The sequence below is a fragment of the Pezoporus wallicus genome, unplaced genomic scaffold (genome assembly GCF_028554395.1).
Source record: "Pezoporus wallicus isolate ANWC-B61680 ecotype Strahan unplaced genomic scaffold, APGP_CSIRO_Pwel_v1 contig_10514, whole genome shotgun sequence".
In the NCBI taxonomy this organism is placed as follows: domain Eukaryota; kingdom Metazoa; phylum Chordata; class Aves; order Psittaciformes; family Psittacidae; genus Pezoporus; species Pezoporus wallicus.
Window position 1 is genome coordinate 11,426 of NW_026637640.1, and position 13,594 is coordinate 25,019.

General features: G+C 57.4%; 2 protein-coding genes across 2 annotated transcripts; one reads left to right on the top strand and one right to left on the bottom strand.

Moving 5' to 3' along the window:
- Window positions 1–1,520: 1,520 nt before the first annotated feature.
- ZBTB7A (zinc finger and BTB domain containing 7A) lies at window positions 1,521–6,264 on the top strand. Its single transcript, XM_057406737.1, has 2 exons — window positions 1,521–2,754; window positions 5,779–6,264. Exons 1-2 carry the CDS (start codon window positions 1,565–1,567, stop codon window positions 6,230–6,232), a joined length of 1,644 nt encoding a protein of 547 aa, XP_057262720.1. The 5' UTR covers window positions 1,521–1,564; the 3' UTR covers window positions 6,233–6,264.
- A 6,125-nt stretch (window positions 6,265–12,389) lies between these two features.
- On the bottom strand, window positions 12,390–13,344 carry LOC130597888 (forkhead box protein L2-like). The gene is made up of 3 exons (XM_057406812.1): window positions 13,081–13,344; window positions 12,657–12,829; window positions 12,390–12,573 (listed from the first exon to the last, which is right to left on the bottom strand). The coding sequence occupies exons 1-3, from the start codon at window positions 13,342–13,344 to the stop codon at window positions 12,396–12,398; spliced, it is 615 nt and encodes a 204-aa protein (XP_057262795.1). The 3' UTR covers window positions 12,390–12,395.
- Between the last annotated feature and the right edge of the window lie 250 nt (window positions 13,345–13,594).

Here is a 13,594-nt window from a genome sequence, read left to right on the forward strand (position 1 = left end):
TGTCGGGAAGCCGCTGTTGTTTTGCAACCGGGTTGCCAGCTCCGTAACGCGGCGCTGGGAGTCGCTTCCTGTGTAATTACTTGGGTTCTGGATGTGCTCCTGACTCATCCGTGTGTGTCCCCCCCCACCGCCACCGCCGCATGGGGCAGCTGCTTCCCTCTGCGCCTCAGTTCCCCCATCTGTAAACCGGGGACGGTGATGCTTGCACTGGTGGCAGGGTGCTTTGTGAACCGGATGACTTGTGTCTTCTGCTGATCCCGGGGCTCGGGGTGGTGGTGGTGAAATACGGAGATGGAAAGGCAGGCGGCATCTCTGCCGCAAGGAGTACGGGGGTTGACTGAGATGGGGAGGAGCAGAGCATCATTCCCTCCCCATTGTAGGAAGCAGTAGACTGGGCCTGGGTGAAGTTGAGGGTCTTGCTGTGGGCAGCAGGGTGGTGAAGCAGGGCAGGTTTCGCTCTTGCCAGGGCTTGCCCCAGTGCCCTTCTGCCAGCGAGGGGGGATCCCTTTGGAACGGAGCTGCTCAATTCGCCCTGGCTTCCTCAGCCTTTGAAGAGAGGATGTGTTTAAAGCCACGTGGATCCATTTGTGTTGTGCTGCCGGGTCAGGAGTGACCTGGTTGTCTTTTCCCAAGCTAACCCTGGGCATAGGAAAGAACTGCGGCTTCTGCTGGAGCCTTTCTGAGAGGGGGGCTGGTGCTGGCCCTTGGGGAGACCTGCTCCTGGGGAAGGTGCAGCGGGTGCCAAGGGTTTAGCTGGCTACGGTGCTCTCTGTAAAGCTCAGGCTGGGGTGGTTGGTGCTCCCCTGTTCCTGCACACCAGGGCCCTGGAGCGCTGAGCTTGCTGCTGGGCCCTTCCCAAAGGATGCTCGTCACCAGCGCCCTGCCTGCAGACAAGGGGAGCCCAGGAACAAGTGATGGGAATGGTTTTCCTGGTGGTGCCCCATCCCTGGCAGTGTTCAAGGCCAGGTTGGACACAGGGGCTTGGAGCAAGCTGCTCCAGTGGAAGGGGTCCCTGCTCGTGGCAGGGGTTGGAGCTGGAGGAGCTTTAAGGTCCCTTCCAGCACAAACCATTCCATGATTCTGTGACTGTCATGAGTTCAGCTGGGCAGAGCAGGGCTGAATGAGCAGGAAACCTTCCCAGGAGAAGTGGTGGGATTGGAAAATACTCCTCGACTTGACTGGTGAGGCTCAAGCCACCGTAGCCCAAGGCCGGGCATGCCTTGCCAGCTCGGTCCAGATGCAGCCTGGCTGTGTTAACCCTGGTCCTTGCCAAGGCTTGCTTGCTCTGACCCAGATCCGTGCTAATTCACCTCTTCTCCCAGATGCTCTCAAGCATCTGGGCTGCACTTCTGCTCCTTCCCAGAGCGGAGGTGAGCGTGGATCCGTCCTCACCTGCTGATGAGGGTGATGTCTTAGATGAGGATGTGGAGAGGAGCTGGTAGCTGGTGCACGTTGGCATCGGCAGCCAGGTCCCTGCTCTGCCTTGAGGACTGTGCCTGTGTGATGTGATGCCTCCCGTGACTCACGGAGCTTCCTTCTTCTCTCGTAGCCTTTTGCATCGAAGATGGCGGGTGGCGTGGACGGCCCCATCGGGATCCCGTTCCCCGATCACAGCAGCGATATCCTCAGCAGCCTGAATGAGCAGAGAAACAACGGGCTGTTGTGCGACGTGGTCATCTTGGTGGAAGGCCAGGAGTTCCCCACCCACCGCTCCGTCCTGGCGGCCTGCAGCCAGTACTTCAAGAAGCTCTTCACCTCAGGGTTAGTGGTGGACCAGCAAAACGTGTATGAGATAGACTTTGTGAGCGCAGACGCCTTGTCGGCTCTGCTGGAGTTCGCTTACACCGCGACCCTTACCGTCAGCACTTCAAACGTCAACGACATCCTCAACGCCGCCACACTGCTGGAGATCCCGGCGGTGAGGGATGTTTGCACGGATCTCCTGGACAGGAAGATTCTGGCCAAAAATGACCAGATGGATACAGTAGATCAAATTGATCAAAGGAACCATCTCAGAGCAAAAGAGTACCTGGAGTTCTTCCAGAGCAACCCCGTCAATGGCCATCAAGGCAGCTTTCCGTGGACCAACCCAGAGTTGAGAGACCTTTCGAGACTGAACATCCGAGGCCCAGAGGAGGAGGAGGAGCCGGACTGCAATGGCATGGACTTGTACTCGCAAGCCCCCCTAAACGAAAGACCAAAGGCGAATGACTGTGATCCTGACAGCAACCCAGCCATGTGGCTGGACAGAGAGGAGGAGGAGGCGGCTCCCGGCTCCATGTTTTCCCCTTCTCAGAATGGACATTACAGCAGCCGTGGCCTGGCCACGCCGGGAGAAGAGGAGGGCACCCCGGGGGGCCCTCTGGACCAGCAGGAAGCCGGTGACTCCCCCAGCTTCGTTCCTGCTGGAGCGGAGACGGAGGATGATGGAAGGGAGGTGGATGGGATGGCTGCGAGCGCCCTGCTGCAGCAGATGATGAATTCCGTGGGGAGGCAGCAGCTCGGGGAGGACGACCGCAAGGACGACGATGGGGTCATGGATTATTACTTGAAATACTTCGGCAGTTCGAACGAGGGCGATGTCTACCCCTCCTGGTCCCAGAAGGTGGAGAAGAAGATCAGGGCGAAAGCATTCCAGAAGTGCCCCATCTGCGAGAAGGTGATCCAAGGAGCGGGCAAGCTGCCGCGCCACATCCGCACCCACACCGGCGAGAAGCCCTACGAGTGCAACATCTGCAAAGTCCGATTCACCAGGTAAGGAGCGGGCGGCCGCGGGGGGACAGGGGCTGCCCCAGGCACCACCGGCTCCTGGCTTCCCCTGCGCTGATCTGGGGCGGTTTTACTTTGCCTGCTCAGCTCGCTCCCATCTTAACGGGCAAGTGAAGGCCAGAGGAGCAATTTGGATGCCTGGCTCTTGAGGTGTCTCAAGGGGCACGGTGCCACAGTGTCCCGGGGTCCTGAATTGCTGAGCTCTGCTGGAAACCTGGCCAGACCTGGGCTTCTGCAAAGGCCAGATAACGGGGTTGATGCAACAGAACTGCAGGCCTTGGTGTGTCCACCGTGGCTGAGGTGCCCAGGGTTGAGGCAGGAGCCGGGGAGTTTGAAGCCCTGGCAGTTGGGTTTGGGAAGAGGTCGGAGCCCGCACTGCTCGTGTCCACTCTCAGCCAACCGTGATGTTTGGGGTGATGGTGGCCCCGAGCAGCACAAACCCCGGTGGTTCAGCTCCCTGGGGGCGTTCTCCTCAGCCCTGTTTCTAATCAGGGTTCCTCCGCTCCTCCCCTCCGTCCACCACGGGAGCGCCGAAGAAAGGGGATATTGTTCAAATCCCTGCGGTTCACTCGAGTCCACGCGTCCCAGCGCCGCCTCCTCGCTGCTCTCTGTGGCTCTGGTGGCTGAGCCGGGGCTGGGGTCCCACCCTGGTGTCCTCCTCCACAGCCCTGCTCAGGGGGGGCTCTGGGGGCTGCTTGTCCTTGGGATATTCCTGCCCTTGAGACATCCGCCTGCGTCGCTGCCAGCACCAGCACTGGGGTCCATGGGGCAGCCCGTGGACGCAGCGAGCGGCTCCGGCGTGAAGCCGCCGGGGCTGAGCCATGGGCAGGAGGCCGCGTCCTGCCCCACGGCGCTGCCAGCCCCCTCCCCGGTGCACACCATGGCCACGGCCGCACCCAGCCCCACGCTGGAGAGCTGAGGAATGCAGATAATGGCGGGGGCAGGATGCCAGCACCCGGCCCTGCCACGCGGCACCTCCCTGCCCGGCGCTGAGCCCGAGCCCTCGGCCACACCTGAGCGGGACGGGGTCCTGCTGCCGATGGAGGAGCTGGAGGGGGTGGGAACGCCGCGGGGTCCCTGGAGGAGAGGGGGAGAGATGAGGGGGGAAGCCTGGGATTGGGGCAGCGCCAGCCCCATTGCCAAGGGCACGCGGTTCTGGGCAGCCTGCTCTGGTTGAAGAGGTCCCTGCTCATTGCGGGCGGGTGGAACTGGATGAGCTCTGAAAGCCTCTTCCAACCCAGACTGTTGTGGGTACAGGATGGGGACCTGCTCCCCTTGGCCTCCCTGTGAAGGACAGGGGGGAAGCGCTGTGTCCTTTCATCCTACAGCAGGGCTGTGCTGTTTTCCAGCCAAAATACCTGCCCCTGCTTCTCCCTGCAGCTGGCGTTTGGGCACAGAGGAGCCTGGATGGGACACGGGGACAGGAGCGCGGCTCAGGCGGTCACGCCACTTGTGGAACAGCCTCCATGAGGCTGCAGCTGGTTTCCTGCTCCCTCTGCCCTGTCCCCCCAGGGCAGCCTTGCCATGGGGCACAGCAGAGTGGGCCCAGCTCAGGTGCTGGTCCAAGTCTCCTCTGCTCAAAAGGGGTGCCCATCAGTTGCTTTTTGTTGCTTCTCCCCCAGCACTTGGGGCTTGAAGCCTCATCTCAGAGCCTCTAATGTCAGAGTGGGAGCAAACCTCACTCCATCAGCCTTATTACACCCCTTTGCATTCCCTCTCTGTGCTCCCCATCCTCATCCCATCGGGTGACAGCTTGGAAACAAATCTCTTCCCTGTGCCATTAAAAACGCCGCGTGCAGAAACACGGCGTGGTTTGGGCTGGAAGGGACCTTGGAGCTCATCCGGTTCCAACCCCTGCCAGTGTTGCGGCTCTGGCAGGAGCACTTGGGGTGAAGGCTGTTTGATTTGGGGTGTTCCCTGCCACCCCCTTGCTGGGTGAGGACCGGAGCCCGTCGGTTCCCACTGACTTCTGCTTCCTGGTTCCTCTGTGTTGGCAGTGGGAGGAGCGCCGATGGCGCTCTGCTGATTGCCGATGTTACGACGACGATAACGCTTTGCGTGATTCCATAGGGAATTAGGAGCCGTGCTGCTGTGCCCTGCGCTGCTTCCCAGCGGTGTTCAGACCGGAGGTGGACACGTCCTTCCCTGCAGGTTTAGGGCTCCCTGGGGCTCCTCGTGCCCATGGGGTTGGCCCCCATGGCTGACGGCAGCGGTGGCTCTGCCGCTCCGGGCTCTGCCCCATAGCAGGGAGCTGGGTTCCCCATGTGGGGCCATGCGCCCCGGGCCTGATGGGTTTTTCCTGCAGGAAGCAGCGGCTCACGTGGCTCCCTTGGCCTCCAGCCCGGCTGCTGCAAGTGCCCTCCCCTGGCTCGGGTGCGCTGCGGCAGCACCGCCTGACCGGAGCCAGCGCCACGGCACGGGGCTCGCACCCGTACCCGTGCTTGGACATTGAGGTGCTGGATGGGGCCAGAGAAGGGCACTGGAGCTGGTGCAGGGTCTGGAGCCCAAGTGTGATGGGGAAGGGCTGAGGGACCTGGGGGATTCAGATGGAGAAGAGAAGGCTCGGGGGGGACCTGATGGCTCCCTACAAGTGCCTGAGAGGAGGATGGAGCCAGGAGGGGCTGGGTTCTGCTCCCAAGGAACAAGGGATGGGACAAGAGGAAACGGCCTCAAGCTGCACCAGGGCAGGTTTAGATGGAGCTGAGGAACAATTCCTGCCCCAGAGGGTGCTCAGGCATTGGAACAGGCTGCCCAGGGCAGGGCTGCAGGCACCGGCCCTGCAAGTGTTCACAGTGTGGAGATGAGGCCTCAGTGCCATGGGTCAGGGGTGGCCTTGGCACTGCTGGGAATGGTTGGATTTGATGCTCTTAAAGCTCTTTTCCACCCCGGTTCCCTCTGACCCTGCACGAGGCGATGCTCAGCCCTGTCCCACACTCTTGGGGATGAAGGCAGCCCCCCCCCCCAGCTGACCTGCCCTCCCCTTCCCTGTCCTTTGTGTCCCCCCCCCAGGCAGGACAAGCTGAAGGTTCACATGCGGAAGCACACGGGGGAGAAGCCGTACTTGTGCCAGCAATGCGGCGCCGCCTTCGCTCACAACTACGACTTGAAGAACCACATGCGCGTCCACACCGGCCTGCGGCCCTACCAGTGCGACAGCTGCTTCAAGACTTTCGTCCGCTCCGACCACTTGCACAGGCACCTTAAAAAAGATGGATGCAACGGGATTCCATCCCGGAGGGGCCGCAAGCCCCGCGTGAGGGATGCCGGGGCTCTCCCCAGCACCCCGCCGGGCAGCGCGGAAGATGGGAGCTTCCCAACGGGTGGGGAGAGTCAGGAATCAGAGGACACCCAGCAGAGGAACGGCCCCGAGCAGCAGCACTTTGAGGAGCCTTCGGCTAACGAAGCGTCGGGATTGAATGTAGCAGGAGGGTCGGCTGAGGGTAACACGCAAGGACTCTCCTAAACCAAAAACATCACAGAAAGCATCACAAGAAAAAAAACAACCAACCAACCCCTTATAGTTAGCAACTTTTCCTCCCGTTTTTTTTTCTCTTTAGAGATGTTTCTCTCCCTTTTTTTTAAGAAAAAAAAAAAAAAAAAAGAAAAAAAAAAGAGGGGAAAAAAGAAAAACAACAAAAAAAAAGAGAATAGATTTTACGTTTCCAATCTTCCCATCGTAAGCAGGGCTCCCCCGAGGATCCCTCAGTAGCCAAGGACCTTCACTTGGAAAGGCAGACGCTAGGCAGCACGGGGCGGGGATGGAAAGTGGCTGTGTCGCATGGAAAAGAGCTTCCATGTAAATCCAAAGCTTTATTTTGTGTCCAAACACACGTTAAAAAGAGAGAAGAAAAAAAAAATAATAAAATACTTATTTCAGAGAGATCTATTTAAGGAAAAAAAAGCAAAAATAGCAAAAAAAAAAATGAGGTGGTAGGAGAGGAAGGGCTCAGTCAGGGGCCTGGAGTGGGGCCTTCCCCACTCTGCTCTATGGGAAGTCAGAGCCCCCGCGGTGGCTGCTGCGTCCCGGGGCAGCATCCAGGGACATGGGGTCAGGGTTTTGGGGTGAGGGCTCAGGGTCCGTCCCGGCAGCCCCGTGTGAAGCTGGGATGGGCACCGGGGAGAAAATTGCCGAAAATTGCCTGAAATTTGCCCAATCATGTGAGGGACGAGAGGGAGTTTGCAGGGTGGGACATGGGGTGCGGGGACACCCTGTGTTGGGGACACCCATTGTTGGGGTGGGGGCACCTGGCACTGGGGACATCCAATGTTGGGGGTACCCAAGGCTGAGGACACCCCATGTTGGGGACATCCAGTGTTGGGGGTACCCAAGGTGAGGACACCCCATGTTGGGGACATCCAGTGTTGGGGGTACCCAAGGTGAGGACACCCCATGTTGGGGACATCCGATGTTGGGGGTACCCAAGGTGAGGACACCCCATGTTGGGGACATCCAGTGTTGGGGGTACCCAAGGTGAGGACACCCCATGTTGGGGACACCTGGCATTGGGGACATCCAGTGTTGGGGTACCCAAGGTGACGACACCGTCCCCATGCCAGTGCCACCACTGAGGGTGCACCCGTCCCCATCCCAGGGGGTCCCTGTGCTCCCGGGAAGGAGCCGAAATGGGTCCGGATCCGGCACCGGGTGGATCCCACCGGCCCCTTCCCAGCACCGATGGGGCTGGGTTTGGGGGGGTGGAGCTGGAGCCCCCCCCCCCAATCTCCACAGTGGATTTTGGGCACCGGCCGGTGCAGCAAAGCCCCAAAAGCGCCTAAAAATGGGCAATTCCTGTTGGAAAAGGTTATTTGAGGTCTCCCTTGAGGGGGCAGGAGGCCTTCGGGCAGGGAGGGGGGTGAGGAGCTGCACCCCCCCGCTCCCCCAGCCCCCCCCTTCCCCAAAAGTAAATATATATATATATATAGAGATGCTCTATGGCTCGAGAGGCGGGTAAATACCCCTTGGGGTTAGCGGAGGACGATGAGAAAAGGCACCTTTCAGCTGGTCACCTGTTTTCTAAATGCACATTTTTAAATGAAATGAAACAAAAAGAAAAGATTTTTAAGCCCTTTTATTTTAAAAGAAAAAAAAAGCACTTTTTAGATTCTCTTCCTTTTATTTTTTTGGTTTTATTTCCTTGGGTTTTTTTGGTGTTTTTACTTTCAAAACAGCAAAGAGCAGGTTTTATTGGCCGAATGTATTTTGGAGAGGGAGTGAGATGGGAGCGTGTGCTGGGGGGGAGGGCTGAGTGGTGGGGCTGGGGGAGAGACGGATGTTTTATTTAATGCAGAAATAAAAACAAAGCAAAACTCACACACAAAAAAAAGCAATAAAAAAGAATTTAAAAAAAAAGGAGAATTAAAAAAAAACCAACAACCAACCATGATAAAAACCACAATAAACCAGAAAAAAAAAAATAAATACAAAGAAGTCTTAGCACTTTGCGATGGAACGGGTACTTTGAGCTCACTTTATCTTAATTTAAAAAGCAAAAGCAAAAAGATGTTTACAAGTGAAAAAACAAAAAAAAACAAAAAAAAACTTCTACGGAAAAAAATTATTAAAAAAAAAAAAAAGCCTAAATTTATTTTTGTAAGAAAAAAAAATAATGTGTATATATATATATATATATATTTAACAAAGAAAGAGAAAAACCAACAAAAAAACCCCATCGGCAGAATCCCAACGTCCAGTTCATGGAGCCCCAGTGGTGGGGTGGGAGGAACGGGGCTCATTCCCACGGCGGAAGGGCAGAAAGGCCACGGCAGCTCGGATTCCGGGCGGGAATGCCGGGGGTGCTCGGGGGCTCGGCCGTGTTCCTTTTCTCCCCTTTATGATCCTTTGAAGTTGATTCTGTTTTCTTCCTTCCATGTTTCGTAGCCAGTGCTAGGCCAGACGTCGCTCCGGACACGGTGGGGGGGGTAGGACCCGATGCTCCCGGGGCTTTGCATCCCGGGCATCCAATCCCTTGGGAAGAGGCGCAGGTAACCCCCCCCCTCTCCCTCTCCATGGGCTCCTCTGCGTAGCACTGGCTAACCCTGGCATATGCAAAGAGAAATCCCAGCGTGGCGTTGTAAATAGACACTGACTTGAGGCTCTTTCTCGTCCTTGTTGTGGTATCTCTGCTCTAGTTTGTGTTGATTTGAGTTTTCACTGCCTTCCCCTGTTCCCGGTCCTCAAAGGAGCCCTGGAAGTCTGTGGGGTTTGGGGCACTTGAGGGATAAACCTGCGGCTCCCTGGGGCTGGCAAAGCTCGGGCAGGGGTGGGAATGGGAGAGGGAAAAGAGAGGGGGAAAAACAAATAAGGTGGGGGAAACAAGGGGAATAAAAAGGAGATCATAAACTCAATGGCTTAGGCAGGAAGGGGCCTTAAAGCCAGGGACCCCTTCCACCGGAGCAGCTTGCTCCAAGCCCCTGTGTCCAACCTGGCCTTGAACACTGCCAGGGATGGGGCAGCCACAGCTTCTCTGGGCACCCTGTGCCAGCACCTCAGCACCCTCCCAGGGAAGAGCTTCTGCCTAAGAGCTCATCTCAGTCTCCCCTGGGGCAGGTTCAAGCCATTCCCCTTGGCCTGTCCCTACATCCCTTGTCCCAAGCCCCTCTCCAGGTTTCCTGCAGCCCCTTCAGGCACTGGAGCTGCTCTGAGGTCTCCCCTTCAGGAGCCTTCTCTTCTCCAGGCTAAGAAAGGAATAAGGGGGAAAAAGAAGGGGAAAAACAAAGAGAAATTGGGGGGAGGGAAGGAAGAAATAAAGAGGAATAATAAAGGGGGTGGAATAGATAAAGTAAGCTGAAAATAAGGGAGAAAAAAAGAAATAAGGGGAAGAAGAAGAAATGAGGACGGGGAAATAAAGGGGGAAGAAAAAAGGGGTAAAAACCAGAGAAAATGGCAAAAAAGAAAAGGAAGAGGAGAGGTTTATTCTCAGGACCCCCACAGCAAGAATGTCCCCAGGCTTGTGACAGCCCCATGCCCGCCCCCCCCCCCCCCCCCCCAGCCCTCGCTGCAGCACTTGAGCACAGCTTCAGTTTGCACTAAAAGATAGAAAACAGGCGAAACCCCCCCAAAAACAACCCCCAGGTCTGTCCCGTCCCATGGCCCCCCCTTCCTTGTCGTGGTTTCGGTTTGGGTTGCTTTCGGTTGAGTTTGGGTTGATTTCTGCAATTCAGGTCGTGATAAAAGTGTTGCCAAAGATCCTGCTGAGTTAGGGCCCGGCCGGGAAACACCAGGAATAAACCAAAATGCATTAGAAATTCCCAAGCCCTGGCTGCCCCCCCCCCTTCCCATCCCATTAATGAGGGAAAACAGAGGGAAAATGAAGCTTTTTTGGTACAAAAGAAGTAAAAAACCCTCTGAAACCTTCCCTTGCCCCAGTGTAAGGCTGAGAGGGGGGGGATCACGTCTATCCCCCCCCCCCCAAGTGATGGGTTTGGGGTGCATTGGTGGCAATGGGGAGGCTTTGGGGGGGGCCATCCCTTTCCACCCCCCAGTGTAAAGATGCTGCATTGAGCCCCACTGGGGGCTTGTAACCCCCAAAATGGGGCTAAGGGGGGGGTGTCCCCCCAGGCTGGGCTATGATTGAGGTGGGGGGGGCTGGTTCTGCAGGGTAAAGGGCTGATCCCCCCCTTCCATCCCCATTCAGCACCCACCACTCAGTGCGTGCGTGTGTGTGTGTGGTTGTGTGTGGTGTCCCCCCCCCCAAAATAAAACCCACCTGATTTTGGGTATTTAAAAGCAAATAAAGTTCTATCGGAGCTCGGATTTATTTATATTTTCGATTATAAAGGTTTATTTAATAAAGAGGAACCGTTTTGAATGGGGGGGGGCAAACTGTAGCAAACGTTGTGTTTTATAGTGATTATATATATATATATATATATATACACACACACAGCGAGAGCTGGAAGGGCTCCTGGGGCAGAGGGGGTGGACGGGGCCGTGTGAGCCCAAGCGAGGATGCTCGAGCCAGGGCCACTTCTTGGTTGCTTCTCCCCCCCCCCCCCCCCTTTTTCTGTTTTGGGGTTTTTATTTCTCTGCGTCTTTCTATCTATAAAGAGAATTATTCAAAGAGATTTCTCTATCGAAAGCACTCGCAAGGTTGCAGCGGTTTTTATGTGTAAAAACTACTTTTGTGGTCTCTTTTTTTTTTGGGGGGGGGGTGTTTCAAAAGGTGTGAGGAGAAAGAGAGAGGCGGAGAATGAAATCTATATCTATTCAAACAAGCACAGAAAAGACATTCCATAGATTGTAACTTTGATAGCTCTTTAAAGTGTGGGAGAGGAGGAAAAAAGGAAAAAAAAAAAAACAACAAAAAACCACAAAAAAAAGATAAAAATTAAAATAATAAAAATTGCACTTTTTTTTCGGGGGGGGAGGGGGGGCTTTAAAAACAGAAAAGAAAATAAACTATATATTAAAAACAGCTGAGCGAGTGGTTGTGGTGGTGTTTGGGGGGGGAGCTTCTTGGGGGGGTATTTCTGTTTTTGGGGGGGTTATTTCTGTTTTTGGGGGGTTATTTCTGTTTTTGGGGGGGTTATTTCTGTTTTTGGGGGGGTATTTCTGTTTTTGGGGGGTTATTTCTGTTTTTGGGGGGGTTATTTCTGTTTTTGGGGGGGTATTTCTGTTTTTGGGGGGGTTATTTCTGTTTTTTGGGGGTATTTCTGTTTTTGGGGGGTATCTGTTTTGGGGGGGTTATTTCTGTTTTTTGGGGGTATTTCTGTTTTTGGGGGGGTATTTCTCTTTTTGGGGGGGTTTAAGCCCGATTTGGGGTGGGATATGGGGGGCTCATTCCTGGTGCTGTGCCTCAGTGTCCCCAATGGGAACACCCCCCCCCCACGCTGTAAAGTGGTGGGGCAGGATTGGGGGGGGGATGGTGGTCCTCCCTCCCCATCTCCCCCCATTAATCTGCTGGTGGGGGGCCGAGGTGTGATGGGGGGGCACAGATTGGGCACAGATTAGGAGCAGGGCAAACACCCCAGATGGCAGCGGGTTAAGGAGCCTTTGGGGATGGGGTTTGGGGGGTTCACTCCCCCCCAGGGAGCGTTGGGACCGGCTGCAAGTGGGGAAACTGAGGCAGGCAGAGGGGACCCCAAGATCCAACCCCCCCCATCCCCATGCGAGCCCCATCACCCCGGACCCCCCCTTTGCCCCCCCCCCCCAGGGTCCATCCAGTGTTAGGGATTACCTTGTGTCATAAGCTTCCTAGTTCTCGGAGCGCGAAGGGCTTTGGGGTTTTATCTCTCGGGATTTAGTGGCCAAGTCGCCTTCCCCAGCGAGACGCCCTAATGCCACTTAACACCTGGGAGCCGCGAGGCTCATTAGGGGCGTCAGGGGCAATTAGCAAGGAAATAATTAGGGCAGGGGCCTGGTGGGTCTAAGCCCCATATGTGCTGTGCTGGCGGGGGGGGGGGGGGGGGATGGCAGTGACCCCTCCATGATGGGGGACATGGGGCAGCGTGATGGGGGTCCCCCTTTGGGCTCAGGCTTCATCCCAGCGGGGCATCCAAAGGGGGGGCCCTGGAGACCCCTTGGGGTGATGGCGGACACACACACAACATCCAGAGCATCCCTGCCATGGTTTGGGGGGGTCCCATGAAGGCTTCCCCTGCCTCTGACCCCCAGAGCAGGGTGGGGGCTACAGGAAGGGGGCCCGGGGCAGGAGGGGACCCCAGGGAGCAGGAACCCGTCCCCATCCCCAGCGGGTGCGTTGGGGGGCAGCCGGCAGGGCCAGGGAGGGCGCGGGCGGTGCCGGGGGGCACCAGGGGCAGCAGCAGCCGTACAGGGCATAGGGGTGGTAGAAGCCGACGTTGACCCTGCGAAGGGGAAGCAGAGCAGCCGGGTCAGCCCCCTGACCCCCCAGATCACCCCCCCGCAGGCTCCCCGTGGTCCCGCTGACCTGCGGACGCGGCGCCGGGCGCGCCGGCGGTGGTAGTCCCCTTTGGCGAAGTCCTCCAGGTTGGCCGGGTGGATGGCCCAGAAGTGGCCTTTGCCGTTGTCGCTGCGCCCAGCCTTGACGAAGCACTCGTTCAGGGAGAGGTTGTGGCGGACGCTGTTGCGCCAGCTCTTCTCCTGGGCCGAGAGGGGCCGTCAGCCGCCCCCGGCGCACGGCGGTAGGCACCAGAGCGAACGGCGCCCGAGCCGCGTGCAGGAACCATCCCAAGACGTGTGGGCGCCGGATCGGGCTCGTTGGAGATGGGGTGAGTCAAACCCAGCCCTTCCCCAGCCCAACACGGGCGCTGTGGGCTCAGCCCCCTCTTTGCCCACCCTGAACCATCAAAACCGGATGAAAGCCCAGGAGAAGGGGTCCGGCAGCCGCTCACCTTGTTCTTGAAGTAGGGGTAGTGGTCCATGATCCACTGGTAGATGTCGGAGAGCAGCAGCTTCTTCTCGGGCGAGGAGAGGATGGCGGTGGAGATGAGGGCGATGTAGGACTGCGCTGGCTTGTCCCCGGGCTCCGCCGGCGGCCGGGGAGGTGCTGGGGGGCTCGGGCCGGGGGGCTCAGGGTCCCCCTGCGCTGACAGCAGGTACTCGATGGTGAAGGAGGCCCCGGGCGGGCGCTGGTGCCCGGGCCCCGTGTCCCCCATGGTGGCGGTGGCGCGTGGGGAGCGCTGCGGGGCCCGGGCGGTAATTAGTGCAGATTAGAGCCTTTGCTAATTGTGTTTTCACAAACGGGCTGCCTCCAAAGCGGGTGTTTATCTGGCAAAGCCGCGGCTTTAGCGGGATTTGGCCCTTTAAGCCTCATCAATAAAATGATTAATCCAATGGAGGTGGAGGAATTCAAAGTGGCACCGAGGTGCCCGTGGGGCCACCGCCCCGGTCCTCCTGCGCCCACTG

Bases quoted from the DNA above. Each gene is read 5' to 3' on its own strand.
- ZBTB7A (XM_057406737.1), top strand. From the start codon at position 1,565: ATGGCGGGTGGCGTGGACGGCCCCATCGGGATCCCGTTCCCCGATCAC. The intron at 2,755-5,778 runs GTAAGGAGCGGG...TCCCCCCCCCAG, and splicing joins TGCAAAGTCCGATTCACCAG to GCAGGACAAGCTGAAGGTTC.
- LOC130597888 (XM_057406812.1), bottom strand. From the start codon at position 13,344: ATGGGGGACACGGGGCCCGGGCACCAGCGCCCGCCCGGGGCCTCCTTC. The intron at 12,830-13,080 runs GTGAGCGGCTGC...CTCTCGGCCCAG, and splicing joins ACCCCTACTTCAAGAACAAG to GAGAAGAGCTGGCGCAACAG. The intron at 12,574-12,656 runs GTCAGCGGGACC...TCCCCTTCGCAG, and splicing joins GCCCGGCGCCGCGTCCGCAG to GGTCAACGTCGGCTTCTACC.